The 27,428-nt window shown below is 50.6% G+C and overlaps 9 protein-coding genes across 9 annotated transcripts; 6 read left to right on the forward strand and 3 right to left on the reverse strand.

Moving 5' to 3' along the window:
• Positions 1-921: 921 nt before the first annotated feature.
• HER10_EVM0005286 (feruloyl esterase b) lies at positions 922-2,559 on the forward strand (the record flags this gene model as incomplete). The annotated part of the gene is made up of 1 exon (XM_035474908.1): positions 922-2,559. One exon carries the CDS (start codon positions 922-924, stop codon positions 2,557-2,559), a length of 1,638 nt encoding a protein of 545 aa, XP_035331466.1.
• Positions 2,560-3,421: 862 nt separating this feature from the next.
• On the forward strand, positions 3,422-4,817 carry HER10_EVM0013242 (subtilisin Carlsberg; the record flags this gene model as incomplete). The annotated part of the gene is made up of 3 exons (XM_035482606.1): positions 3,422-3,773; positions 3,857-4,465; positions 4,530-4,817. The coding sequence occupies exons 1-3, from the start codon at positions 3,600-3,602 to the stop codon at positions 4,815-4,817; spliced, it is 1,071 nt and encodes a 356-aa protein (XP_035331975.1). The 5' UTR covers positions 3,422-3,599.
• An 822-nt stretch (positions 4,818-5,639) lies between these two features.
• On the forward strand, positions 5,640-8,692 carry HER10_EVM0009866 (subtilisin Carlsberg; the record flags this gene model as incomplete). Its single annotated transcript, XM_035479338.1, has 5 exons — positions 5,640-6,586; positions 6,646-7,122; positions 7,179-7,501; positions 7,577-8,003; positions 8,062-8,692. 5 exons carry the CDS (start codon positions 5,640-5,642, stop codon positions 8,690-8,692), a joined length of 2,805 nt encoding a protein of 934 aa, XP_035331745.1.
• A 244-nt stretch (positions 8,693-8,936) lies between these two features.
• Positions 8,937-12,648, reverse strand: HER10_EVM0009313 (uncharacterized protein; the record flags this gene model as incomplete). The annotated part of the gene is made up of 2 exons (XM_035478803.1): positions 8,937-10,421; positions 12,352-12,648. The coding sequence occupies 2 exons, from the start codon at positions 12,646-12,648 to the stop codon at positions 8,937-8,939; spliced, it is 1,782 nt and encodes a 593-aa protein (XP_035331715.1).
• Positions 12,649-13,056: 408 nt separating this feature from the next.
• HER10_EVM0012620 (NmrA family protein) lies at positions 13,057-13,845 on the forward strand (the record flags this gene model as incomplete). Its single annotated transcript, XM_035482013.1, has 2 exons — positions 13,057-13,209; positions 13,288-13,845. The coding sequence occupies 2 exons, from the start codon at positions 13,057-13,059 to the stop codon at positions 13,843-13,845; spliced, it is 711 nt and encodes a 236-aa protein (XP_035331938.1).
• Positions 13,846-16,239: 2,394 nt separating this feature from the next.
• On the forward strand, positions 16,240-17,200 carry HER10_EVM0004550 (uncharacterized protein; the record flags this gene model as incomplete). The annotated part of the gene is made up of 3 exons (XM_035474191.1): positions 16,240-16,557; positions 16,615-16,896; positions 16,952-17,200. 3 exons carry the CDS (start codon positions 16,240-16,242, stop codon positions 17,198-17,200), a joined length of 849 nt encoding a protein of 282 aa, XP_035331418.1.
• Positions 17,201-17,426: 226 nt separating this feature from the next.
• HER10_EVM0008813 (P-type ATPase) lies at positions 17,427-21,257 on the reverse strand (the record flags this gene model as incomplete). Its single annotated transcript, XM_035478322.1, has 2 exons — positions 17,427-17,832; positions 17,884-21,257. The coding sequence occupies 2 exons, from the start codon at positions 21,255-21,257 to the stop codon at positions 17,427-17,429; spliced, it is 3,780 nt and encodes a 1,259-aa protein (XP_035331689.1).
• A 1,134-nt stretch (positions 21,258-22,391) lies between these two features.
• HER10_EVM0012795 (uncharacterized protein) lies at positions 22,392-23,520 on the forward strand (the record flags this gene model as incomplete). Its single annotated transcript, XM_035482180.1, has 3 exons — positions 22,392-22,486; positions 22,540-22,636; positions 22,690-23,520. The coding sequence occupies 3 exons, from the start codon at positions 22,392-22,394 to the stop codon at positions 23,518-23,520; spliced, it is 1,023 nt and encodes a 340-aa protein (XP_035331949.1).
• Positions 23,521-24,299: 779 nt separating this feature from the next.
• On the reverse strand, positions 24,300-25,668 carry HER10_EVM0005463 (polyamine transporter 3; the record flags this gene model as incomplete). Its single annotated transcript, XM_035475079.1, has 3 exons — positions 24,300-24,548; positions 24,598-25,179; positions 25,228-25,668. The coding sequence occupies 3 exons, from the start codon at positions 25,666-25,668 to the stop codon at positions 24,300-24,302; spliced, it is 1,272 nt and encodes a 423-aa protein (XP_035331476.1).
• Positions 25,669-27,428: the final 1,760 nt, after the last annotated feature.

Here is a 27,428-nt window from a genome sequence, read left to right on the forward strand (position 1 = left end):
GGGTCGCAGGTACCTGATCTAATAGAGCCTCTGCTCAGTGTGGGGTACGATGTGCGGCAAATAGACAAAAGACATCTTGGTGGCAGTGCGACAACAGTGAAAGTCATATGTAAACAGCTATGTTGACTATCTACCTAGTACATGGAATAACAGGCCACGCCGAGTTCAATAACCGGTTTACGACGCAATCAGGGTGACGGGATTCTCTAATGGTGATTCAAAGTATGCGTTTTGATGTTTAGCTTCAAGAACGAAATTGTGTGCTTCGCCTCAACAAGTTGATATGCACTCCAGCAAAGCCTAATATCGAACCTCAAGGCATTCTCTACCTTATACTTCGATGCTCGAATACCAGAGCAGCAAGAAGCCTCGCCCATCTCCTTCCTGGATAATAACTTTCGGACTCTTCCAAGAACCCGATGCCGGTGCTGTTTGGGGCATGGGCGCCTCAGTCGTCTGATGGGCCTTTATGTTACCCCTCAAATCCCCTGACAGTGTTGAGCAGAAGAAACCTAAATCTGCCCTATTCCTGTATCTTTTCTTCGAGTTGTCTAGGCTGATACAGAGAGGAGGAAGCAACAATGAATACGCAAAAGAGTGGTGTGACGGCCGGTACTCGTATAAACTGTTCTCCTCACGACACTTGCGAGACCGAACCAATCACACAATGGCAACATCATGCACTTTGACCGCAAGGTCATATTTTCCAAACCGTTTGCTCTATGTAATTGGTGTGTTCGCGTAAATCATTGCTAGGATCAGAAGCACCGGACGAATTGAGTCTCCGTTGATTGAAGCTGCAAGGCCCATATCTAATGGAAAACCCACTCGGAAGTCATGAGGTTCTCAATCTCATTCACTAGAATTATATGCTAGCCTTTTGATCAATCAGATCAAGTAGGCATTGGTTCGACCCGCGAAATGGTATTCAGTATCGTCTCCATCCACAGCTGGATCTGTGGCTTTCTGGTTACAACCATACTTGCTCAATGGGCAGACCCCGGCCTCACTCAGGTTGCCTTAGGCGCAAACAACGCATGCGAAACTGCCAGTGTGCAACATCCTAAGCTTGATGGCATTCAAATCGTTTCACTTACTGCGGCTGAACAACTGAACTTCACGTACAATCCTCACCCAAGATTTCGGTTTGGTCGGGCGATTCATGGCCTAAACTTTTGTAATATCACAGTGATCTACACCCATCCCGGCTGGAACGATGAGATCGAGGTTACCACTTTTCTTCCGATGGAAAATTGGAACGGGAGATTTCAGGGAAACGGAGGCGGCGGATGGGTCACGGGGGGAATCGAAGTGGGCGGGATTACGATGATGCCTTCTTTGGAGGTAGGATTCGCCGTCAGCACAACTGATGGTGGCCACTCGAGTAAACTTGACGACGCATCAGGTGATGTTATGTCCTGGGCTTTCACCAGTCCTGGAAACATCAATTGGCCACTTTTCCTCGACTTTTCGCATGTCGCCTTACACGATATGGCCACGATCGGAAAAACCTTGACGGAGGCTTTCTACAGCACTCCTCCCAAGTACTCGTACTTTTATGGCGGTTCAACCGGCGGAAGACAGGCTTACATGCTAGCCCAGCGCTATCCAAACGATTTTGATGGGATTCTGGGCTTCTGTCCTGCCATAAACTGGGACAAGTTCCAATGGTCTCCTCTGTGGGCTCATAGAGTCATGGATGAGAAGGGCGTCTACCCTCGGCCTTGCGAGTTCGAAGCCATCACTGCTGCGGCTATGAAATCGTGCGACGGGCTTGATGGCGTCGAGGATGGAATCATTTCCATGCCCTCTCGGTGCTTCTTCAATGCCAGTACTCTCGTCGGCCAAGCGTTTGACTGCGGAGGGAAAGACGCGTCGTTCACTCCCGAAGCAGCAGAGGCGGCGAATGCTGCTTGGATTGGGCCACGAAGCGTGACCGGAGAGTTTCAATGGTACGGATATGGGAGAGATGCGAAAATGTGGCAGTTTGGTGCTCTCCATACGTCGTGTGATGGCGAAGGGGAGAAATGCACGCCGGTTAGGTTGTCCATCGCCGAGTCGTACGCACAATACTTTGTGGCCAAAAACGCCAACCTTGACCTTCAAGCCCTTGGTCACAGCCAATGGGATGATCTTTTCGTCGCGTCACGGAACGAGTACGAATCAATCACCGGCACTTCCGACCCCGACTTGAGCAGGTTTCGCAAGGCTGGAGGGAAGCTACTCAGCTGGCATGGGACGGCGGACCAGATTATCCCAGTCAACGGTACCGTCGATTACACAGACAGAGTCCTCGAGAAGGATCCTAATGCCCACGAATACTTTCGCATGTTCCTCGCTCTTGGCGCTGATCATAGTATCTCAAACGGTCTTGCTCCGCGGAACACACTGTCCGCGCTGATCGATTGGGTTGAAAAGGGAATTCCACCGGTCACACTGCGGGTTGAGGGGCTCAACGCTTATGGCAAGCACATGACGAGAGACATCTGCATGTACCCGCAAGTTCAGCACTATGTTGGTGGCGATCCAGCATTGCCGTCATCATTTACTTGCGTCTGATAGCGAAGTAAGCATTGGACCAAAAGCCAATTGTTCGTGGCTGCCAAGGACACAAGCACATCAATCTCTTTTTCGCAAAAACTGTTGGGGTGAGGAGTCCTTCAGCAGGAGATGGCCGAAGTGATCAGACTGTTCCTGAAATTGGAGGCTGGGCGGACCTTGATGAGAGGATGGGAGTGAAGCAAGATGCGGCTTGCCCAACAAGCGCTGTTGCAGTTCAATACTGAGTAAATAATACTTCGTTAACATAAATCTCGGGACCAAGGATCTAAATATGAAAATCCTCCATTATGGCTTTTCGCACCGCTAAATCGTTACGCGACGTCAATTTGGACATGGTTTCTTTGCAAAACCAACAAGGCATTGATGCCGGTAACTCTTAACACAAGACACGATCAAGGTAGAGTAGGAAGTTCCACGAAACTGGGAGACCGCGAGATTGACTGTGCAAGATCTAGTAGACGTTCACTGCAGCACTCAGCTTTGAAGGCAATGTTCGGAGTCAAAGACTGAGCCAAGTCAATCTCGGGGAATCGTAGCCTCTTTGGATGTAGTGGGGTAATTACTCCACTCCGAGTTCACGCCGATGACCCCGCGTCCCGCGACCCTTCTGCCGCGTTTCCATCTTATCGGAAGACGCGCCCCCATCTGCAGTCTGCTGACGGATGGACTACGTGGGAGCGAGGTGGGAGCAAAGTGGACCAGACTTTGACGGGATTGTGGCCGATACAAGCTAATCTTCAGATAAAGAATGTTGATTTGGCATCCCGCACACTATCAGTGCCACTTCCGAGTTCCCGCTAACTCCGTTTCTACTCCGGTAGTTAGGAAACTTTTGTATTTCGTCATGTTCTCCGCCCGAAACACCTCGGCAAAACGGATAGCGTTGCCGCTAATCTGTCTACTGACAAACACATCTTGCCCGGCCTTTCTTTGAAAGGAATCTGGTTTAGATATAAAGAATTCTTAGTGACCTTGGGTAAATCATTGTAGCCCTTCACGCTCGACCTTGAACAGCATCGCCGCACTTTATTTTCAAGATGGCTACCGACTACAAATTCGAGGGATGGGTGGCGGACGACCCCTCTTCGGTGGACGGCAAGATGGTCTGGCGAGAGTACGAGCCGAAAGTCTGGGAGGAGACGGACGTTGATATCAAAATCACTCACTCGGGCATTTGCGGCTCTGACATTCACACTCTGCGGGCTGGCTGGGTATGTCGCACACTCATGCGGCGTCTGCCATTCTGCATGTACTCCGAGCCTCGATTGGCTAGCGTGCTGACTGTGACGTTTAGGGTGCCACCAGATTTCCTGCCGTCGTCGGCCATGAAATCGTGGGTGTAGCCGTCCGTGTCGGATCTCAGGCAGAAGGCGGCATCAAAGTTGGAGACATCGTCGGCGTAGGCGCGCAATCCGACTCGTGCCTTTCGCGCGACGGGCCCTGCGATGCGTGCGAAGTCGGCGAGGAGAACTACTGCACTAAGCGCGTCAACACCTATAACAGCCTGCATCGCAACGGCAGTCAGACACAGGGCGGATATGCGCTGTACCATCGCTGTCCGAGTTACTTCGTGATCAAGATTCCCAAGGGAATTGCTCCCGAGCAAGCTGCTCCCATGCTCTGTGGCGGTGTCACGGTTTTCTCACCCTTGAAGCGCTACAACGTCGGGCCCGGCAAGAGAGTCGGTGTCATTGGCGTCGGTGGCCTCGGCCATTGCGCAGTCTTGTTCGCGAAGGCTCTAGGCGCAGACAAGGTGGTGGCTATTTCCAGAAAGTCTGATAAGAAGCAAGATGCTACGCAGCTTGGTGCAACCGATTTCATCGCCACAGCTGAAGATGAGGACTGGGCCACGAAGAATGCCCGCACCCTCGACGTGATCATTTCTACGGTCGCGTCTCCCAAGGTACGTTGATGTCGCTCCCTCCGTGAAAACTTTGGTACTTGTGTGGAAGCTCACGCAACGATAGATGCCTCTGGCCCAGTACCTTGGCCTTCTCTCACGTGGAGGTACATTTGTTCAAGTTGGTGCTCCCGAGGAGCCGGTGCCACTGAGCGCTTTTGCCCTGATCAGAACCCGAGTGCATTTGACTGGATCAGTCATTGGCAGTCCTGGGGAAATCCGAGAAATGTTTGACCTTGTGGCCGCGAAGGGAGTCAAGGTCTGGGTTGAGACACGCCCAATGAAGGAGGCCAACCAGGCAGTTTTGGACATGGTCGATGGTAAACCCAGGTATCGATATGTTCTGACAAACTAAGACCACATTAGACACCATAAATAACATGATCCTTCCTTTCATTGGCTTGGAGGCATCGTCCCCTTCTACTCTGAAGTGCAGCTCACATTTAGACTCAGACCATCTGGTTCTTTGATACCTGCGGTCTATGGAACTTCCGCAAACAAAAGCGAAAAGGATTTGGCTCTCAACCTGAACACACCTCCTGCCTCAGTGGGTGTAGCGTGTCCTCGGTAGACGCTCAAGGGCGGATACTACTTTATTTAAGCAGCATGGATACGGGTAGCAGGGGTGAATGGCCTTGGTTTTCGCTGGAAACCTCCATCGCAATCTACTTCAGGGCCCACACCGAAAGCTCACTGTCAGTCCGGACGACTCGAGACCAAACTGTCTCGATGCCATTGTCATCGCAGTGAGTATTTCGACACACATTGACAATGAGGTCTAACTCAAGCGCCTACTCTTATACAATTTGGTCATAACAATGTGTTTTGTTCACAACTTACGGCGCAGTGAAGACGTGTCGCTCTTGGGTCGAATGCTACCCGTTGTGGAGCAGAACCCCTGTACGGCCGGGGATCTGCGGTTGACATCACGAAAGAATCTCGTATTTGCCGTTCTTCATCTCCAATCTCGTGTCATTTTCTTTCGCGAAGCAACAAACTTCCCATGAATAACATGAGAAAGCGGGGACGCGATCGCGGGCCGCCCGTGACCAGTTTCTGGGGTTCAACGCCACCATCTTCTTATATGGACGACATGTTCGCGCGACGGAATGCGGCTCTCTCTCCGCTTCTCATCCATCGGCCTACTTTTTAGTGAGCGGGTGATCAACCAGACAGGATGAGGGTCTCACACGCACTAATCTCGGCCCTCGTGGGTTCGAATCTTGCCGCCGCCAACCCGCTCCATCCGCGCATCTATACGAAGCCTCCGCCAGCACAGCTCCCAAGAGCCGAAACAAGTGAGAACAACAACGTTAACCCGAGCGAGCTTATTCCTGGCGCCTACATTGTCGAGTTCGCAGACGACAATGATACACCCGAGACCTTCCTCAACTCCCTCAAGGCGGATGGCCTCGACGTCGAATCTCGCATGGACCTGAGCAACCGTCTGTTCAAAGGCGTTTCTTTCCAGCTCAAGAATGTTGGCGAGGTCAACCATGATAGCACACTCCTCCGTCGCAAGATCGAATCTTCACCGCGCATCAGGAGCCTTTGGCCTGTGCGTACGATCCAGCTTGCAAAGCCCGAGGACCATGGTGCGCCAGCCAAAGGCGCGTCAGCCAACGGTGCGTTCACCAAGACCAACATCAGGCGTCAGGAAGCGGCATTTGGAAACTCAACCAAGGATACCTTCTCGCCTCACGTCATGACCCAGGTCGACAAGCTGCGCGAGCAGGGAATCACCGGCAAGGGAGTTCGCATCGCCATCATCGACAGTGGCGTGGACTACACTCACCCTGCCCTCGGCGGATGCTTCGGCCCCGGGTGTCTGGTGGAGGCCGGCTGGGATTTTACGGGAGACGACTTTCTGCCCAACGTGAGACCGCTTCAGCCCGATGCGGATCCGATGGACAACTGCGCCGGACACGGTACTCATGTTGCCGGTATCATTGCTGCTCAGCTCGAAGGTAATGAGTACGGCTTCACGGGTGCCGCTCCTGGCGCCAAGCTGGCAGCATACCGAGCGTGGGGATGTGCCTCCACGTCGACGAACGAGGTATTGCTGGCCGCGTTCAGCCGCGCCTTTGAGGAGGGAGCTGATATCATCTCGTGTTCTGATGGAGAGTTCGTGCACCTTGTTCACTCGAGGCGAAGTGTTCACGCTTTGCTAATCTCTATGATAGTCCTTCTGGTTGGGCGGAGGATGCTTGGGGTGTCCTTGCTGCCCGCATCGTCGACGCCGGTGTCCCAGTCGTCATCTCCGAAGGTAACGACGGCGGCAGCGGCATGTTCTACGCTTCAACCCCGGCTACCGGTCGTGGCGTCGCGGGAAGTGGTGCCGTGACGAACTCAAAGTTCCCCACTATCCTCAACGAAGGCACTTTCTCCGTGGACTCCAACTCAACATCGGGTGCCAAATCTGACTTTGCGTACTTGCCCGGTGTTCCCGAGCTCGTGGGAGACCTCTCGCTTCAACTCTGGAGCCCCGGCGAGAATAATGCCTGCAGTGACCTGCCTGATGACACTCCCGACCTGAGCAACAAGATTGTCCTGCTTCTGTTCCCCGATTCCCGCGCTACAGGATGTTATCCCATTGACCAGGGCAACAAGATCGTCGCCAAAGGTGGACATTATATTCTCTTCTACACTAACGACAATACGTGAGTCATCGCTTCATTCGCTTCAATGCTTTGTGACGCCTAACATTGTCTTTAAGTACTATGCGGGACGAGCAATATGTCTACTCTCAGGGGATCCAAGGTGTCGCTTCTATCCCACCTTATCAGTCTGACCAGTGGCTCTCTCTGTTGGAGCAAGGTCGCAGCGTCACGGTCTCTATTCCCAGCGCAAACAACACCAGGACTCGTCTTGAGGAACTTGAGAATAACTCCAGCGGATCTTACATGGGATCTTTCTCGAGCTGGGGCCCGACTTGGGAGTTGGAAGCCAGCCCGCAATTCGCCGCTCCTGGAGCCAACATCTTGTCGACCTTTCCCGTTGCGCTTGGTGGTTACCGTGTCATGACGGGCACTAGCATGTGTATGTAACATTTCTGTCTACTTCTTCGGCGTTGCGGGTGAAGTGGCTTCGCAAAGTAGACTAACTTATTCGCAGCTTGCCCTCTGAACGCCGCCATTTACGCTCTTCTCGCTGAAGCACACGGAACGAAGGACCCTAAGCGTCTCAGATCCATCGTGTCGTCTACTTCAAAGCCGCTGGCCTGGTATGATGGAACTGCAGCGCACACCGATCTCATTGCCCCTGTCCCGCAACAAGGCGCTGGAATCATTCAGGCGTTTGACGCAGCTCGCAGCAACGTTGAGCTCAGTGTTGACAGCATCTCCTTCAACGACACCGACCACTTCACGGGCAACGAGACCTTCACCATCGAGAACCATGGATCTGCCGACGTTGTATTTGAAGTCAGCCATCGCAAGGCCGTTACCATGTACACCTTCGTGGAGACCACGGATCGCTTGAGGGCCGCCTCATTCCCTAACCCCATCATCGAGGAGTGGGCTGAGCTTCAGTTCAGTTCTGAGTAAGTCACTTACAGCCTCTCAGGTGATTCAAATACCTTAGACTGACAACCTTAATAGAAAGATTACTGTCCTTGCTGGAGGATCCGCAGAACTCACCGTCACATGCGTTCCCCCATCTAACGTCAATGCTACGCGTCTACCAGTCTACAGCGGCTACATCGCCCTCACTAGTACCACCGATGCCCCTTCCCTGAGTCTGCCCTACCTCGGAGTTGTCGGCAGCATGCGTAATATTCCCGTCATCGCACCGGCGCAAGCCTATCTTGCCAACTATTATAGCCAAGCTCCGGCGAACACGACCTACACGATCAAGCGCCCCGACCCAGCCAATCCACCTCTTACCGATCGCGGAGATCAATCCGCGATCCCCAATGTCATTATCTCACCCACAGTTGGCACTGCCTCTATCCAGGTCGAAGTCTTGCGCATTAGCGGAGGCAAAGAAGAAAACCTTGGCAGCTTGGCTGGCTGGCCTCTCCCCTACGCCCCTCGCACCGAGACACGCGCTTTCTTCAATGGGCTGCTGGCTGATCATACTGTTCTTGAACCTGCTGTTTACGCCATGAAGGTCAGGGCGCTGCGGATCTTTGGGGATAGGACAAATGAGGAAGACTGGGATGTTGTCAAGACGGTGCCATTTGTGTTGAAGTATGAGATATCTGGGAACGGAACTACGGCCTCGACGTAATGTCCAGATGCTGTATTCTGTGCGCCATCTTGATGATCAGCTCCACATTTCAAATCGTAATGAAGATAACTTGATTCCATACCAAACAATATCGATGGCTCGTCCGACATGGTGTAAGAAGGATATGGTGGTTAACCCGTTAAGAGTCTTCCAAGATTTATGAGTGTTATCGCGCCATACTAGTATTCACTGTATGTTATCCTATGAAGACCTCGCCTGGCCTCCATACCACGCGAAGCCTTATTCATGTACCTAAAAGCACTCGGCGACCTAGAATATTGAGACAGGCCTCAAGATCCCAAGACTCAATCACGGCAGTGTCTCTCTTCAGCCAAATAGCTTCAAAGACCTCTCTAGCCAACCTCGGAGGACCAAAGTTTACAAGATCTCCCATTACATCAAGAACTTCGCCAACCAAGCCTTCTTGCTCCTCCTTGGCCAAACAGGCAGTCACACAAATAGGCCATGCGAGCGTATGTAACCAGCGAGCATTGCCCAACTTCATCATTAACGCAAGGTTCTCTGACACTGATTCCTCGATCTCCATGCTGACTGATTGCCAGCCTGAGAGAACTATGTGAAGGTAAATAAGGCCAGCATGAGCCCAAATCTGGGTGACTAGGATGATGGCCTCAGACTCCTCTTGTGCAAATCGGTAGTCAGCTAACCAAGGTGGCCTCTGATCCCGCACCTTCGACTCTCGGGCGCTCAACGAACGAAGGCCTTCTCGAAACTTGATCTCGAGATCCCCGCCCCTTCTGAACAGTTCGAGATTTGAAAATGACCCCTGCTTGCGCATTTCCTTTTTCCAACTGGCCAGTGATGCCACCTCTGCAATCAATACCATGACCCAGTTCTGGCAGCCGATGAAGCGCTCCAAGAGAAGACCGCAGTTCCGGTTTGGGACCTCTTCAGGCTTGTCATCTGTAACGAGCAACTCTTGGTAGTTTGCTTGTAGTCGTGGTGCCTGTCCGAGTGAAGTGCTCGCCAGAAGGTCGTGGACTACAAGAAGAGCCGTGAAGAAGCGAAAGGCGCTTTGATCGAGTGTCCAGGCAGGAAACTCGGGAGGGTTTTCCAATTGAGGATACGCGAGTCTGCCGACTTTCCGGCATGTAGCGGTCCATTTACAGCCTTGGAACTCTTCGTCGTTTACCTCGTGGAGTATCTGCTTCAGCAGGGTAATACCCGCATCCAAGTGCATAGTCCAATTCTCTGACGTGCCAAAGGCTGCTTCCAGGTATAGTAGATGCACGATACTGTCATAGAGTCGGACGCTGGTGATCAAGTCCTCGTGTACGCCGCGACGGACGACTTCCTTAACGTCTTGTTGTGCCTTCTGCATCGCTATGTGCGTCTGCTTTTGCAGTTCAGCTTCGACCTGAGACACGCATCTGGGTCTCTCTGAGTGGCGGCGTTGCACCGGTACGAGGGCAAAGAAATGCGAAGCAAGGCTGGTCGCAGCATGGGATAGGGACTTGTTGGCCAGGGTAAGAACGAGCATCCAACTTCGACCTCCTTCAAGTATAGACGGATAGTAGAAGGGGAACAGTGCCGGTACAATGTAGTCTAGATATGCTGAGATGTAACATTGCTCCAACTCAGTCGGGAGTTGTGATGTGGACTTCTCCAGGCTAGAAGTAGCAGGTGTCTGAGGTCCGGGGTTGGGTGTTCCATCGTTGGACTGAGAAAGCGACTTTGATTGCAAGTCTCTGTCGTGAGATATGTTGGACTGCGAAACAGTTGTTAGAGGGTTTTGTCTCAGAGGATAAGTCAAACCCCCCACTTCCTGGCACCCCCCTGTTTCTGGCACCCACAAAAACGATGGGATCACAACCCAACCTCCTCATTACTATTAACTATTGATCCTCAACCACACCCACTACAATACAACTGCCAGCCTCACTAGGGCATTCAGAGTCGCTGGATTCAGCCGTAATAACCTCCTTTTCACCCGCTTCGATTTGAGCCCGATGGATATCCCTGATGTTCGCAAACTTCGTGTTGGGATCGATCTGAACAGTCTTCCTCTTCCTAACTGCAGCGTTGGTAACTTGAGCCCTCAGGTGAGCCAGCTGCTGCTGGGCAGCTGCCAGTTGCCAGGCCTGCTCTGTGAAGCCTTTTTTCACCTTCCTGAACAGCAGCCGTTGAGTGCTGGTATCATTGTCGAGTTGGGTGTATAAGTGCAGTTGACCGCTGAGCTCTGCCAGCTTCCTGGGTGTCGACCAGACCACTGCAGAGGAAGCAGAATCCCATGGCTCAACAGGGGTAGTTTGTTGACCATTATGGCATCGCTTTTTGCCCCGACTGGTTGGTTTGGGTGTGGTGGGCTTAGCAGAAGGCTCAGGTAATACCATAGGGTTCATCAGGGGCTTAACCATCGCTACAGGGTGTAGACCAGTCCACTTCCAACCACTTCTGATGTTCGAGACTGATAGACCAGCAAGTCGAGCCTTCTGGTAACAGTCCAGGAAGTTCCTTTTACCTATAATGGTAGAGTCGTTCCATTGAGACAAGTAACCGAGCTCCTTCCGATAGGCTGACTTAACAGGGCTGAAGACAGACTGGTCAAGTGGCTGGAGGACATGAGGAGTGTGGTGGTAAGAACAGTAAATGGATATTGTTAATATAGCAATTCCACATGAAGTCTGTCGTCGTATGACTCCCATGCCCATCCACAATCAACAGTCGAGCCTCGCCCTCAGCCTCGGGCATAGTCTGTGGGATAAACACCTTCTCTAACCATTCAATGGCAGTTAAGTCTGTAGCCATTATCTGTTGCTGTAAACTCCCACCCATCGTATGGAACCAGATGTAATGGAAACCACTGTTGTTGGACCGTCTTCCCTTGAAAATGATAAGAGGACGAAGTGCCCTACCCAAGGCTGAGATACACTCAATGATAGAGACCCATGCCCTCGACCCAGGTTGTTTCTTGCGAACAGACGTCGTCTCAGCCATGCCCAGCACTAACCCATTAGCTCCCTGACCCTCGAGGATGCCAGTCTCATCCATATTATATCTGTTGGCTGGTTTGATGTCCTTGATCTCAGGGATAGCAAGGAACTTAAACCAGTTCCTAATGACCTCAGTAGATGCCCCATTAACGCGTCTAGAATCGATGGAACGACTTCTCTGAACCTTAATGATAGGTTCCTTCTCACGAAGGCATAGATCCAGCCTTTCCTAATGGTTTGGTATCCCCAGCAGCAGCCAGAACTCGCTCTGCGAATTCCTTCACCTGTTGGTGCGTTGGTGCGAGGCCCAGCGAAGCCTGAATGCGAACCCATTGTGCCAGCTTTCTCCTGGTCAGGAGACAGCCTCTGCCAGTCAGCAAAAGCCACTTTCCTAGTCTGACCACCTTGGAGACGTATAGTTGGAGGGTTGATCGTGGTATCCCATACTCCAATGAGGCTCTCTTTTGACTCTTGCCGTTTGAGATGTCCTCGAGAGCCTGACGAAGCTGATCTTCGGTATATTGAGGCATTAGATATAGAAGAAGGTATGTGCAAAAAATGAGCCCATTTGGACTCGAATTGAAAATGTTGTGATAAAAGGAGGTTGGGGGTGGGCATTGCGTTGTGGTGGATTTTCGCGTTTTTGTGGGTGCCAGAAACAGGGGGGTGCCGGGAAGTGGGGGGTTTGACTTATCTCGCGATAACCCCGGGAGATCCCAAAGTTGTTGATGGCGGCGGCAAAAGGTCATTGGCGTGGGCATCTCCGACGATGCGCTGTACAACCCTTCGAGCCCTCCTTAACTTGGCGCTTTTTGTAACCTCAGCCTTGAACATATCAGTCATAGCCTGCTGTTTCGGTCCGCCATCCATCCAGTCCGGGGCCTCTTGGCCGGAGAAGCAGGTGATCTCGAGGCCTGCGCAGACGTTGCAGACGGGCAATGATTCGTCGCATTTTTTGTGGCGTATGCGGCACGTCCAACAGCTTGACGTCTCCCGTGGCATTCTTCGTCTTGCCGTAAGTACTGCTAGTTTCCGTCGTCTCTAGGATTCGGTCGGGAACCAAAAGATATGGCTTGGTGTACCCAACAGCCATGCGATATTCAGATGTTTCCGCGCGGTTCACCTCAGACTCGGACATCTTTGAGCTGATGTTTGCTGTGATCCGCTGAGGGCACTATGCCCATAGCGGGTCCACTAAGCGGCTAGTGCACTGTTCCCGCCCAGATCTGTTCCCGCGCGGGAATGTTCAGACGCGGCGGACTTTCGACAATAGACGACGGACTTTGAAGTCGTGATAGTTGCAACATCTAGTTTATGGCACCTGGGTTTCCGTATAAAATCAATGGAAAAAGAACTGCTCGTTGAAGACTTAACGAAGGTTCGTTGCGTCAACCTGAAAGTCTTTGATCAATGTCAGGCAAGAAAGTCCTAGTTCTTGGTGGAACCGGCCCGGCAGGTATTTGCCTACTACGAGAGCTTGTTCATCGCAACCATGCAACTATCCTCCTAGCAAGAACCCCCTCAAAACTCCCGGGTGACTTAGCCTCCAACTCTCTAATCGAGGTTTGTTGTGACTTTGAGACTATATTCTCTACTATGCCGACCATGACAAAATTCAAACTAACTTAATTTCTTGGTTAGGTAATCGAAGGCGAAATGAGTGACACGAAAGCCTTAGACTCAGCAATGGCCCGCTCGTCCATAGTTGTATCCCTCCTTGGGCCAAACATCAACGACAAGCACATCGATCCTTCTCTTTACGCCGATATTTACCGCAACTACGTTTTTCCAGCAATGAAGCAATACGGCGTCAGACGAATTCTAGCCATGGGTACAATCTCTATCAAGCAGCCCGAAGACAACTGGACATTCTTCCAGACCATGGTCACGTTCGTCATGCCGCTTTTGAATGGCGCGGTTTACCGCAATATGCATAACCTCGCTCACTTATTTGGCAAAGAAGGTCACGATCTTGACTGGACTATCTTCCGCATAGCACAGATACCTGGAGAGTCTGATGAGACTAGCTGGAGACAGGACCGTGATCTCGGACTGTTCACTGGGTGGATAGGAGAAAAAGATTGGACATCAACTCTTCGGCGGGGCTCACTAGCTCGATGGCTCGTGGATGGAGTCGAAGGTAAGATGGACCTTTGGATCCATAAGATGCCAGGGATCAGTCAACTGGCAGGGGTCTGATTGACGTAGATGCAAGGTAGTAATAATGATCCAAGCTTACGGGTGCACGTTCAAAATGTACTTCAGAGCTATGTTCATTATTGCGAAATAAGCTTACTGTAGGCTTGTTATCTTCGTGCTGATGGCAGCCCGTACCTAGCTTACAGGCATCAAGCAAGTCTCGTATCATCCGGCTATGGAACAGGGCTGCTGAGGAGGCAATTCATGTTGTGTCGGCATACTTCTTGGAGTATCGTTTACTAAGAAAGGAGCTTCACGTCGGATTCATTTGGGCGGACACTGCATCATTTTCTCATGGAGACGAAGTGCCCGAGAGCAAACCAGGAACAGCCACGATGCATACGTTCTAGGCCTTCAATCTACTTTCTATGTACAGAAGTCTGCTTGCCTTGGGTGTTGTAACCAATGAATGACAGCACAGGACAGAAAGCTGCTCGACGACTTACCAGCATTGCGATATCTGAGTTTTGATGCGACTATATTGAGTCTAGAGCAAATAGTAAGGTTAGCTTACCGCGGACGTCGGGACGAGACAGGCGCGAGAGGCTCACCCGGAAACTGCTGCCGAATTGCCATGTCCGGTATTGCTTCCCACCTTTGGGAACGCCTGTAACGTCAAGAACCCATGTCAGTCAATGCTTGCTTACTAAAAGTGCCTATTGGCTTTGGGCTCGTGACAATCTTGTGCAGCTCATATCTACTAAGGCACTGAGCATGTTTCTTCGCCAGTATTAGCCGTACCGAAGTGAGACGACAAGCCTTCACAACAATCAGGTTTCTGTTCATGTTGTCGATGGTTTGCACTAGTCTTTTCTCCCTTCCAATAACACGAAGTCGCTGCGTTGCCTATCACACAACCTACAAGTTATGTCTATAGCCAGTGTTCTTGGAGGCTAGCCGTTTCATGACCTGCCATACTCGGACATCCGGCTGTTCTTACCGTTTTGTCACAATGACTCGGTTGCGAATCGGGTAGACCTGCGACTTTGTCTACGGACTGGAAATCAGAACTTCTCAAATTGGTGTAAAGTTTCTTGGCGCCCTGAAACGGAACCTTCCTTGTCTTGGCATCCAATACGTCGGATATATTGTTTCCATCCGGAGGCAGCCACCTCGGCCTTCGTTTCTTGTTTCCCTCTCTTGGAATACTGCCCCATGACTGAACTGCTTCACGAACAGAAGGGATGTCACTGCAACCAAAACACGTGGATTTGTCTTTTCTTGCTTATTACGCCCCTGTCCCCTAATGAGGGGTGAGGAAAATTGCAGCCAGCATCATCCCGAGTCGATGATCGCTCCTTTCACACTCCCGCGCGTTAGCTTTGAGACTAACTCGGCGCTCACCGAGCCGTGATTGCGCTCATATTGAAAACAGGCTTACAATTTTGCTTTTGCACTTCTACATCATGGGCTGATAGCTCAACCCTGTCAAACTTTTGCGGCAGGCTGATGGGGACGCAAATCGGGCCCGGTGCCGACCACAGCTTCCTATCCCGATTCCGAGCTCAGTGCACGTGTTTAAATCAAGGTCAATTTTTCCCCTTTGGCGATATGTTTGATTGTCAATCTGAAATATCTAGCAACCCTCTTCGACATGTAGTCACGCGCAGACGCTAAGAGGGTAAGAGTCTCAATGAGGTTCGTCCTGTGCTCGCATGGAGGCACTGAAGTGACACGGCTATTGTCTGTTCCCAACAGACCCTTGACTCAGGGTCGACATCTGTTTCCTTCTAAGGACAGCGTCGAACGTGCCAGAATTGCCTAGTATAGTTCGCCAAGCAATCTTCTGATCGTCTGGTGGGATCGACGGTCGGTCAGTGATATTTCTCCGAGGGATGCGACTCGGCATACGATAAGGTGAAGATCTTTCTAGGGTCATACAGACAACAATTTAAGCTTCACCAAAAGCTTCGTTCCTTTCCGTCTAAACAACTGTCCAATCGTGAGCAAGGAGCAGCCAAGGTCCTGAAACTTTGTGCGGGAAAGTCAAAGGGAACCCCGCGCACGTCCGGCAGAGAAAAGCTCCATCGGAACGCTCATTGAGCCAAACAGCCTCACCTTTTCTGTCTCACCTGAGAGCATGTTTGGATTTCCCACGCAATTGAAGATTCATAAATCCAGGGTATGATGGGTTGTTGTTTGGCCCGTGATTCCGTGATGCCAGGGTGCCGGAGGATGAGGAGAGCAAATTAGCCAAAGAATAAAGATCATCCATTTCCTTTAGCTCTAACCTAATTGCCGAGAGTTGCCAGAGCGGCCGATTCGTTTTTATTCTCTCATCTAGTTCAACTTCAAAATCCCACAGGTGCTGGACGCCAGTTTTGCTGATTGCCATTCCCTTCTCTTCTCTTCTTACGGGCAGGGACCATAAACACAGTCCATTTTTCGACCACCATGAAGTCTATCATCAGCATCACTGCATTACTCGCCGCTGTGGCATTTGCTCACAATGACATGCCACCGAGAAGCATGTCCACAACAGAATTCCGCCAGGCTTTCATGGAAGCCGGTATTGTCCCCGATGTAATGGGGTCGTTCGACCCCATGGTGTCATTCTACGCCGGTTATAAAGCCAGTGATGGCGATAAGGCATTGCTGATGCCCGGAACGAAACTAAAGATGAAGGAAACTAAATTTCCATTCGAGTTCAGCGTCGAGAATATCATGAAAGCCAGGAACGTCACTCGGAATTCCAGATTCGTTCTCTACATGGTAAGTAGGTCCCGCCGTGGGCTGGGAAGCTTTAACAATACTAATACCTTGGACTAGATTGGCCCGGACTCTCCAACACGCGACAGCCCTACAGAGCGAAACATGAGGCACTACCTCGCTGGCAACTTCACCCTTGAGCAGACCAAATCTGAAGTCCTTGCGTCAGCGATGATCATGAAGAACTCAACTCCCGCATTTAATGATTATATGGCACCGGAGCCCAAAGCTGGCAGTGGCATGCATCGATACGTATACCTGCTCTACGTTCAACCCGAGAAATTGAATAAGATGGGCTTCGACGCCATGGGTGTTGATAAGATGAATCGGAAGAACTTCAATGTTAGTTACATTCTGCAAATTTATGTCCCTCTAATGTCAAGCTGACCGTCTTCAGATCTCTCAGTTCCGCAAGCAAGCTGGTCTCGGACGCCCCATTGGTGGAACCTACTTCATGCTGAACATGGCTCAGGATAATGGAGGCAGTGGCGGTCATGGCGGCGGGAATAACGGAGGAAACAATGGTGGAAACAACGGTGGTAACAACAACAATAATGGAAACGGACGAAGCGCTGCCTCTGTCGTGACCGCGGGTTCTGTGGTAATGTTCATTACGCTGCTGGCGTCAATGTTTGCTTGGATGTAAGACCTGCCGGAGCTACGGGCTAGGACAATGAGGACGGGGCGTTATATCTGACGAGAAGATTCTCAAAAAGTAAACGGAAACAATCCTTTCACTCGCTAGGTAGGTAGGGTATTGGCAATTTTCAACTTCGTACATATTTCATCACCTTAATTCAAGTATAAACTACTTGGTGCTGGTTGTTCTCAAAAGATGGTAGCTACTACTACCCACGATTCCACCCCCGTCATCATCTGCTGAGACCATGCAAAACTCTCTTCACACTCGTATCTCTCTCCATTTCCTGCCAAAGACGAGGCTCCCAGTCATTAAAGCCCTCCCGCACACCGCCCCCCTTGCCATCCACTCTTTCATTCGAAGACCAACACCTCGACAGCCAAGCTCGCAAGACGTGGCTCTGCCTCAGTGCCTTAGTAGCCATCTCCATCAGAAGCAGTGCACAGAGCACCATGACAAGCGTAGACCACCATGCTGGATCCCTGCCAAATTCTGAAATCAGTCCCCCGCGAACGGAATATGGGCCCGCGCTTAGTGAAGAGATGGCACCCGCTATGAGCAAATAGGCCCACAGAACTGCGATACTGCCGACGATGGACCAGAGGGCAACTCTGGTTTTGTAGTGTAGCTCAATTACCCTTTTTCAAGTCAGTAGGCTTGTCATGAAATCTGAGCCTGGATGTACTCACAGTAACTTGATGTTGACCCAAACCCCACATAGCACAAATGTCAGCAATCCTTGCGCATACAGTCCGTCATCGTCAATCATTTCAGAGTCCGTGTAACCCGCCCAAGCTCCAGCATAGACAATGAGTCCCGAAATCATTGCGTTACTGAACCAGCTAAAGTATACCGACATATTCAGACCCTCAGCATTTTGTCCATACTTGAACAGCTCCGGGACCACAGTCAGAGTGCGCGAGTGTAGATCTTGTTCCCAAGTTCCGATAACGAGGATGCAAGCCGCAGTGAAGAAACTCACAAAAGTAAGACTTCCTGGTTCGTACAAACTCGTGCCCGTAGCCCCGGTCTGCTCTTGGAAGAGTGCCTGCGGGAGGTAGAAAAAGGTCTCCTTCCAGAACGTCGCCAAGATGAAACGTGTCGTGCGGTAGTAGTTCCAACGGCCATGAACAAGTACCAGCCGAGACAGAAACCGAAACTGAGAGATGCTGAAGTCCGCGACACGAGCGGCCTGTTGACCCTCTCTGCCTGAGATGCCCACGCCGACGCTGGCAGCAGAGATCATGGCCAGATCATTGGCACCATCGCCGATAGCAAGCGTCAGGGGCTTTGTTGGAGTCGGACTAAGCCAACTGTACCATCGCGACTTCTTCTGCGGGCCTTTCCCAACTTCAGTAACGAGCAGCGCTTTCTGGGCAGGTGATGCACGGCAGCAAATGACAGAGTCGACCTTGGTCATGATTGAGACAAACAGTTGACGGAGTCGGATCGCAGATGGATCCTCAATTGCGGTCAAAGTCTCGCCATCGATCACGATTGCCGTATGCGAACGGGTCGGGTCAGAGTATACTTGCGGGAGACCATATTGGATCTCGTCCGCAATGCCGGTGAGTTGCAACTCAAGATCACCTTTCTCGACGTCGAGTACGAAGAGAGAAGTATTGGGACCAACAATTCGTGTCGAATGAGCGATATTGATGGCCGTCTCTCGCTTATCGCCAGTAAGCATCCAAATCTTAATCCTAGCCTGCCGTAGCTTCTCAATCGTTTCCGGGACCCCGGCCTGCAGTTTGTCTTCCACTGCAGAAGCTCCCACGAGATCAAGAGACTGCTCGAGCAGCTCGCTCACCTCCTCGATGCGCTCTTGACGGTTCATGAGGCTAGTCTCGGCTTCGTGGTGAAGGTGCTTCCAGTTGTTGTACTCTTCGGGTCCGAGAAACTTGTCCGCGTAGACCAAAGTGCGCAGTCCCTCGGTGGCGTAGTCGTCAATATGAGCGAAACACTCGCGAACGCTCCGAGCCTCGTCTGCAATCCAAGACCCCTCCAGAAATCCAAACCGAGATTGGTCATTCTGTCTGCCGTGTGCTGTGTCGTTCTGCGGTCGTTGTGGCTGAAGCCGAATCCCGAATTCGTCGACCTCTCCTAACGTTTGACTATAGATTGAGCGGTCGTCTTCATCCCTGATTTCGGTGACAGTCTCAGCTGGAAGTCTCGACCGCCGCGAGCTCCACCGTGATGGCATTGAGGTCACACCCTTTAGAGGTGCAGCGTTGCTGCTGTGGGTGGTCTTCATGTCTGCAGGAGCCATGCGCAGCCGGGGTAAGATGATGGAGTCGGCCCCCTTGCAGATAAGCCAGAGTCTCCCATCTGGACAACGAAGAACTATAGTCATCCGCTTGCGCTTGCTGCTGAACTCAATCACGTCCAAGATCTCAAAGACAGTGCAAGAGCTGTTGCCGTCGGCATGGGGTATTTGCACCATGATGGACTGGGATGATCGCTGAATGACGAGGAACCCAAGCTCCTGCGCACCCCTGACTAACGCCAACTCGTCAGGCGAAGAAGCTTGAAAATCAATTTCCCCGTCATCAGTTCTTTCCGGAAGGCAGGTATGGCAAAGTGACATAGCCAAGATGTACCTCATGGCTTTAGAGGCGAAAAAAGAGTTGGGCTTCGATCGAATGTACTCGAGCATGTGCTCAGTGGTCAAATTCGAAGTTGAATCGGCATCTACTGTCGAGCTCTCTGGTAAGTCCATCTGATGAAGCCAGCTAGTTCCAGCGATACTAAGCCTCCGAAGCTTCATGATGTTCTCCGTCAGAGTTCCAGTCTTGTCACTGAAGACATAGCTGATCTGGCCAAGGTCGTCGAGGTTGTTGGTCGTGTTTACTCCTGCAGGGGTGTCCGTCTTGTCGTGGTATATCTCAAAGTCGTTACTAATGAGACTCATTTGGCCTAACTTGGTGGCCTCAAGTCCGACATAGAGGGATAACGGAATGACGTTGTTGAACATGATGATGAAGCCGACGAAGATGTCCGCAAAGGGGACCGAGGCGCCGGACAAGTACCAAGCGTGGTCCTCCTCGGAGCCTTTCCAAGCAAGATAACCCATGGATGTCGCAGTAGAGCTAATCAGGACGTAAAACATCAAGAACACGACGATGAAGTTGGTAATTCTCTCAAGGGCCGGCTGCTTAGGTTTTGTCTCCTTGTTCGCGTTCAACCTGATTTTGCACTCCTCTCCTGTGTTAATGATAACCCCGATGACTTTGGTCGTGTTGCGAATTGTGCTCCCTCGATAGATAACTTCGTTGATTGTGAGTGGCATCGTGAAGCCGTCGACTGTGAGCTTACTGTCGAAGCGATAAAGATCCGCGTTGGGGTCCTCGGCAAGTAACTCGGCATTAGAGTAGGCGATTTGTTCGATCGTACCACAGTCAGGAAGCTTTGCTGGCCTTTGTTTGGATTTGAGACTGGTCTCGCCGTCCAAGGCCATCGTGTCGACATAGGCCACTCCTTCCTGCCCGTCGGCGTGCAACAGAACCATGTCTGCTGGCACATCCTCATCTCTTGAAAGAGATATGATTTCTCCCACCTTGAGATCTTTCCAGCTGACGCTCATCCACTGATGACCGGTGGGATTCGACCCTTCGTAGTACTCAGGTCCGGCGGCCAAGGAGCCCTTCGCTCCCGATGCGGCACTTCGAAGAGCCAAGGCCTTTCGGTTGTTCTCTGCCACATCTTGGCGATGTCGTTTCCAATCGTAGTACCCTTCCTTCGATATGATAAGTCCCAAGAAGATTACAAGAGGGATAAGTGTTGTAAATTTGCCAGTAGTGCTGAAGCCAGGGATCATTTGCAAGATGGAGATGATGAGCATGTAGGCATTGGCAAGTCGCGAAAACTGGTAAAGGAGTTGCCGGGGAAGGAAGTCGAAGACATTGTATTTAGAGGTCTTGATGCTGTTTGAGATGTACGGCTTCCCGCGACGTTCGTCGTGTAATGTAGACTTCTGTTCCAATCGGATCGGGATTCGACGACCAGCGGAGGATGGTGGCACACGGGATCTCGACAGCAAAGACTTGAAGCCTCCAAACCCCATGTTGGGTATCGTGGAGACTCGTTGTCTGTGAAAGACTGGTCGGGAATCTCGCAGAGGTAAGTCTGTTTGGTACAAGATTAGCCTGGTGTAGACTCTTTAGAGAATATCACAAAACCTACCACCGGGTAGCCTGTACGTTGTTGAATGCCTTTGCTGAATTCGCTGGGTATATCGAGAGGGTTGTTGCGGTCTTGTGTCATTTGATCGATGCTCACGTCGGGATAGCCTCTTCATATGTCCACGATTCTTTGCATCAACCCCAAGATGAATCGCTGTCAGTATATTTGGAATTGAGTGTTGGTCTGGTAGTCACCGTCCGCACGAAACTGACCAGAGATCAACATTTGCCAAGGGATCTAAGCCATGTCAAACACCCATACCCGCCTCGTTGGTGATGAACGCCCACCCGTAGCGGTCGGGAAGCACGGCCCTAGCAGCGGCTCGAGAGATTTCGAAAGAGAAAACGATAACGAGCCAAGACTACAAAAAGCATGATGTATCATAGAAATATGACCCTAGACAAGCTGCTACAGATGTAACGATCCACTACCTTACAGCATAGCCCCAATAGGAAGCTTCCGAGTACGAGATGGCCCCACGCCAGCGAGTCGTAGGTTTTGACGCCCTTCAGCCAACCACAACTCAGTTGCATCAGATCGCCAGCGGACTGTTCGAGATGGCCAACAAGGAGAAAGAGACTTACGTCTGTATGGGCAATACAACTAGCCTTGAACTGACTCAATACATCAATATATGTTTCACTTCTTGACAGTGGCTCATTCTTAAGGTTTCAGAGTGCCGGCACTGGTTGAGCTAAATCGGTAACAGCCATCGGGCTGGACAGTGCAACCTCGTTTTAGCGCCGCAAATGACGATCCTCGAGAACTTCGTAATCAGAATGGATGCCGAACTACTCTCAAGTCCTTTTGGCAGCGACATTATCAACAGTCGATACCTTTCAGGTAAACCCTTGGATCGAACCTTCGACGTTCGAGCATAATCAGCTATCACACCCACCACCATTCACCGCCAGTGGTCATCCCCTGCTGTCAAGACACAAAGCCCGACATTCTCAATTCGTGGAGAACGATAACGTTGAAAGCAGCGGACAATATTCGCCCAAAAGCGAACAATATGGGTTGGTCCAAGTCTGAAGATTCGCTTCAGTTGGAGAAATCGCGGAAGCCAAAGGCCACACCATTCAATCAACAACGCTTAAAAGCTTGGAAGTGCGTGATCCCCGATTCATGCCACCGATGGACCTTCTGACACTTATTCCTAGGCCAATTTTGACACCGAAGTCATCCATCAAAATTTTCCTTTCGCTTGGTGTCGTCTGCTTGTCTCTGGGAATATTCTGGCTAGTACAAAATGACAACGTACGCTGGACAAATTGGACCCTTGTCGAAAACCTTTACTCACAGATTTATAGATACGAGAGATGCGGATAGACTACACAAAATGCGATGAGATCGAATCCTACAACGAGCTTGAAGTTATGCCACCAGACAACGTCCAAAAACGCTTCAAGGCTTCATCAGCGGGTCAGCCCGTGGATCAGTGGAAAAGATCGAATCAGTCAATTACTTTCGACGGAGTTACCAAGAACTATACTCTTTGCACGATAGAGTTTTTCCTACCTGAAGACTTGCAGCCCCCCGTTCTGTACTACTATCGGCTCACGAATTTCCACCAAAATCACCGTCTCTATATCAACTCTCTTCATAAGAACCAACTAAAGGGCGACGCGGTCTCCTTGAGTAGCATCAAGAGCTCAGATTGCGCCCCCGTGGCATCAAGAAGCGCTCCCGGGAGTGCAGATGAGAAAATTGTCTACCCTTGTGGCATGATAGCCAACTCGTACTTCAACGACACTTTCAAGAACCCGCTGCGCATACCGAATGGCACAAACCGAACCGTTTCATACAACATGACATCAGTCGGTATCGCCAAGAGTGTTGAAAAGGGACTATATCAACCGAGCAAATACCAAGTACCGGTTACCGCCCAGTCCAATGACAGCGTCATCGTACCCCCGCCAGGTTGGGCAGAAAGGTACCCCAATGGTTATCATTCAGGCAACATGTTCAATCCAGCAGAAGATGAATCATTCATGGTGTGGATGAGAACATCTGCTGGCTCATCGCTCAGCAAGATGGCTATGCACAACAAAGACGAAGTGATGGAGAGAGGCATCTATCGCCTTGATGTTGTTTCCCGTAAGTTTTACACATCAAACCCTGATGCCTATGATAGGACTTAACAATGTGTGAAATGCAGACTACCCTATCCGTGAAAATCGTGGCACAAAGTCTATCATCATTTCTACAACATCTGGCATCGGCCGGCGCAACAGCTTCTTGGGAAGATCTTATCTCGCAATTGGATCCGTCAGCATGTTCTGCGCCTTTATCTCCGCCCTGAGTTTGCGATACCGGCCTCGTAGATTGGCAGACCACGATTATCTGCACAGGCACAGCTCGCAAACTTTGCAGCGCGAAGGGAGCAATGGGCCTATGTTACGGACAACCAGCCGATAATCGGATCATAGTGAGAACACGATGTGAGAGATGAGGGGTAGAGAGGGCCGGTTTCTGTAATGTGCTATACTGGCCTGGTCCGATTTTGTGGTGTCTTGTTGCCTATAGTAGATGGTTATGGTAAATCAATGATGAACTTTGAAATGACGTATTGAACACAGATATGAATTGTGAGGCGGTACTCGAAATACAAATACTGTTCATACAAACAAAGAGATTTTGATAAATGAAGAGTGCATTTCTCCTCCACCTTTGTTAGGAGAGTTCGACTGATATTACGGTATTGATATTTTTGACTCTAGCAAGTATGGTTTTCGAGTTCCGCTCATGTACGCATGTATGTTCACATGTTGGTACATGCTTCTTCAGTCAAGAAGTAAGCATGAGTACAGTGGTATTTGTTCGCAATGACAGGCTTGCTTGTGAAATTAGTCATGTATTTGGGCACAGGACGTGCAAGCCTAATTGAGTTCACCTGCGGCGAATCATATTTGGTTCGGTCTCACAGCGCGGGATCAAATCTCCTCCGAATCATACCCCCGTAGAAAAACAGACCAACAGGTACCGGCACCAGCGCCAAAGACATGAAGCCTAATAGACTGTTTCCCCATCCCAAACCCAAGGCATGATACATTTTTAACCCTCCCAGAGGCATCAAAGCGCCAATCAGAGATCGGGATAGTGTGACAGCTGCCGAACCTGACGCTGCATACCTTTCGTACGAATCGATTTGGTAATTTTGGACACACATCTGTAAACGTCAGCTGTCGGAGCGTCATGCAAAGAGTAGAAAGGCCTACCGTAACTCCAGTGAGTCCACCAGACAGGATGACTACGCCTATCATGGGAACAATCCAGTGAACCTTGTATTCGGTCGTCCAGCCATAGATGAACAGCCCAATCGGTATCGTGAGGCCGGCCGGAATCGTCAACCACGGCGTGATTTTGACTTCAGGCCTGTACTTCTCATCTGGTTTCATTCCCTCTTTCGCCTTCTTGACAAGATAATCTTGGACGTTGCCGAAAGTCATGACACCAATAATCATCCCAAGTCCAGCTGGTAGGAATGCCAAGCCAGCATCACCTTCGCTGAAGTGATATTGGTCGGTATAGACAAATGAGAATGTAGCGATTAGTAGGTAAAGTATTCCGTAGGCGATCCCGACGTAGGCAGCAATGATGGACACCAAAGGCGTCATAAAGAGAAACTTTAATGGACGGATCACGGCTCTCTGTATCAATCTCTTTCCATCTCTGTCAGCCTTTGTTCGCAGGGCTTGATTTCCGGTTTCCTTTCGTAGTCGGCGGGCTTTGCGCTCCAGCAAGATCGGCGCATATGTTTCCCGCATAATCAACAGGGCCAGAATGCTGCAAATACCACCCTTTGAATGTTAGCTTTGGACGTTGAAAGTACGATTTCATCGACATACCAAAATCGCAAGTAGCCAATAGACCCAACGCCAGCCGGCAGCCTGGATCAGATATCCTCCCGCGACAGGCCCAATGGAAGGGCCCAGAAGAGGACCAATTGCCCAGAGTGAGATTGAGCGTCCGCGTTTCTCAATCGGCATGACATCGACGATGCTTCCAACACCAATAGTTGTGGGAACTGAGCCGACAACACCCATTAAGAAGCGAAATGCCATGAGCATATCGATGCTTGTGCTCAGAGCAGCACCCACGCAGAAAGAAACGAATAAGACGTTGCTGATATGGTAGATGTAAACACGGCCATAAAGCTCGCTCAAAGGCGCTACCACCAGAGGTCCAAAGGCGAAGCCAAGGAAGTAGATTGAGGTGATGAAAGTTGCGATGAGAGAATCGTTGGTCTTGAATTCTGCGAGGATTCTAGGAATTCCAGGGGCGAACATAGATGAGCCCTACGATTGATTGTAAAATGTTAGCTCTGTGTCGTTATATATGACGGGTACGAGGATGTCTATGTACCAGTGGGCTTCAAAGAGTTAGTGAGATATTAGGTTTCCAGTCGATCGCGGGCGTTTAACTTACGAGATAACAGTTAAAAGCGACATCAAGGCCAAATTGATCCATTTTCTAGAATCGGGCCAGTTCATAGGATTTTGCGGATCGTCGGGTCCGTCCCAAGTGACGACATTTCTATCGTCCTCTTCTGAGATTTCTCCTGAGCTTACCTCAGAGGGAATCTCTTCAGGTCCCATTTTGGCTGGGGAAGGCTCTGTTGGCATATTCTCAGTATGCTGGTTTGCGGTGGAACTAGACTCCGTGGTTCCCTTCATTATGCCGCTGTCACTCATGGGCTAAGATCCGCGGTATAGATGTAGGGAAGACAGTAAGAAAATTTGATGTGTAGTGATTGAGCGATATCAAATAAGATCAGATTACACAACGAACGGGCGCTAGATAGAGTCCGGAGATCACGTAGACTAAGCTGAGAGTTAGGCACCACCTAGCCAGGTACAAGGCGATGGTTCCCGCGTAAGTCGTATCAAGCCGTACTGATGACATCCTCACTGGACTGGGTATCTCCATAGATACTCCGCTTGTCTTATTTTCTCTATCCGCGATCTCGAAATCCGCTCCCATGTGTGATTCCCATCCTCTGACCCTTGATCGCTATCGCATACTGGTTTAAGCAGACGTGAAATCCCACAATTCGTGAGAGCGTTCGCGTTGCTGAACACGACTTGGACCAATTTGCCTGGAGAAGTAGTGGATCTATGGATTCTTGAGCCGCGATTGTTGCCAAGCGCTCAGGATGTCTAGGGTAGCGTGGATCCTGGTCCGTTGCTTTTGTCGATCAATCGCTAGCTCCCGCTCGTACCTCGTTCTCGTTATCGCACCCCCCGCAATGAAGGTGCAACAACGACAACGACAACGACAACGAATGTACACCAGAGAGTCAATGTTCGAGCCAATAGCATAGCCATCGCGTTTGAGCTCTTAACCCTTCGACGCGTAACTTCATCCTCGTAAGAAATGAAATACTTGGTCAGCAAGATCGACATCTAGCCACTTACCGCAGTAGCTACGTATGCAAACCACGACTCAGGAGCTTGGCTATGTCAGAAAAGAGCCGTATTCTCGAATACTTCCATGCCGAACCCCGTTTCCGGCCCGTTCCTTCTGCAATGATTAATTTGCGGCACGGAGTTGAGATCAAATTTGGTGACCGATCCAGGCCCTCGGAATTTGAAACGAACACCTGCTGCCACAGCTGTCCATCCGAGGGAAAAGTCCATGCAACATCAACCAGTAGCAGTCCGTGGGACTATCCTTCCTTTCTGATCTTCTTCGTTTTCGTACCTGTTTGTGATTTGCTGGTTCCTCCAGGTGGCAGTATTACAAGTTCCTTAATTCGTGGCTCAGAATAGGTTTGGGACTCTATTTCTGGTCTTAGGGATCAACCACTGTTCGAATTTAACTTGAGCGACTTCAACTTCTACATCCTTTCGTTTAACTTGGCCAATTTTAGACTCAGCCTTGTAGATGAGGTTGCAGCAACTAAGAGAGATTTGACGGGCCGCAACAGACCACAGGTTCGGCAAGTTCAGGCTCTTGCTGTGCTACAGTTTGCAAAAGATATATCTAATACAGGTAACCCTATTCATTCTTCTAAACTCTCCAGTAACAACGCCAAACGCTCATTACA

Source organism: Colletotrichum scovillei, assembly GCF_011075155.1.
Source record: "Colletotrichum scovillei strain TJNH1 chromosome Unknown Contig00007, whole genome shotgun sequence".
NCBI lineage: Eukaryota > Fungi > Ascomycota > Sordariomycetes > Glomerellales > Glomerellaceae > Colletotrichum > Colletotrichum scovillei.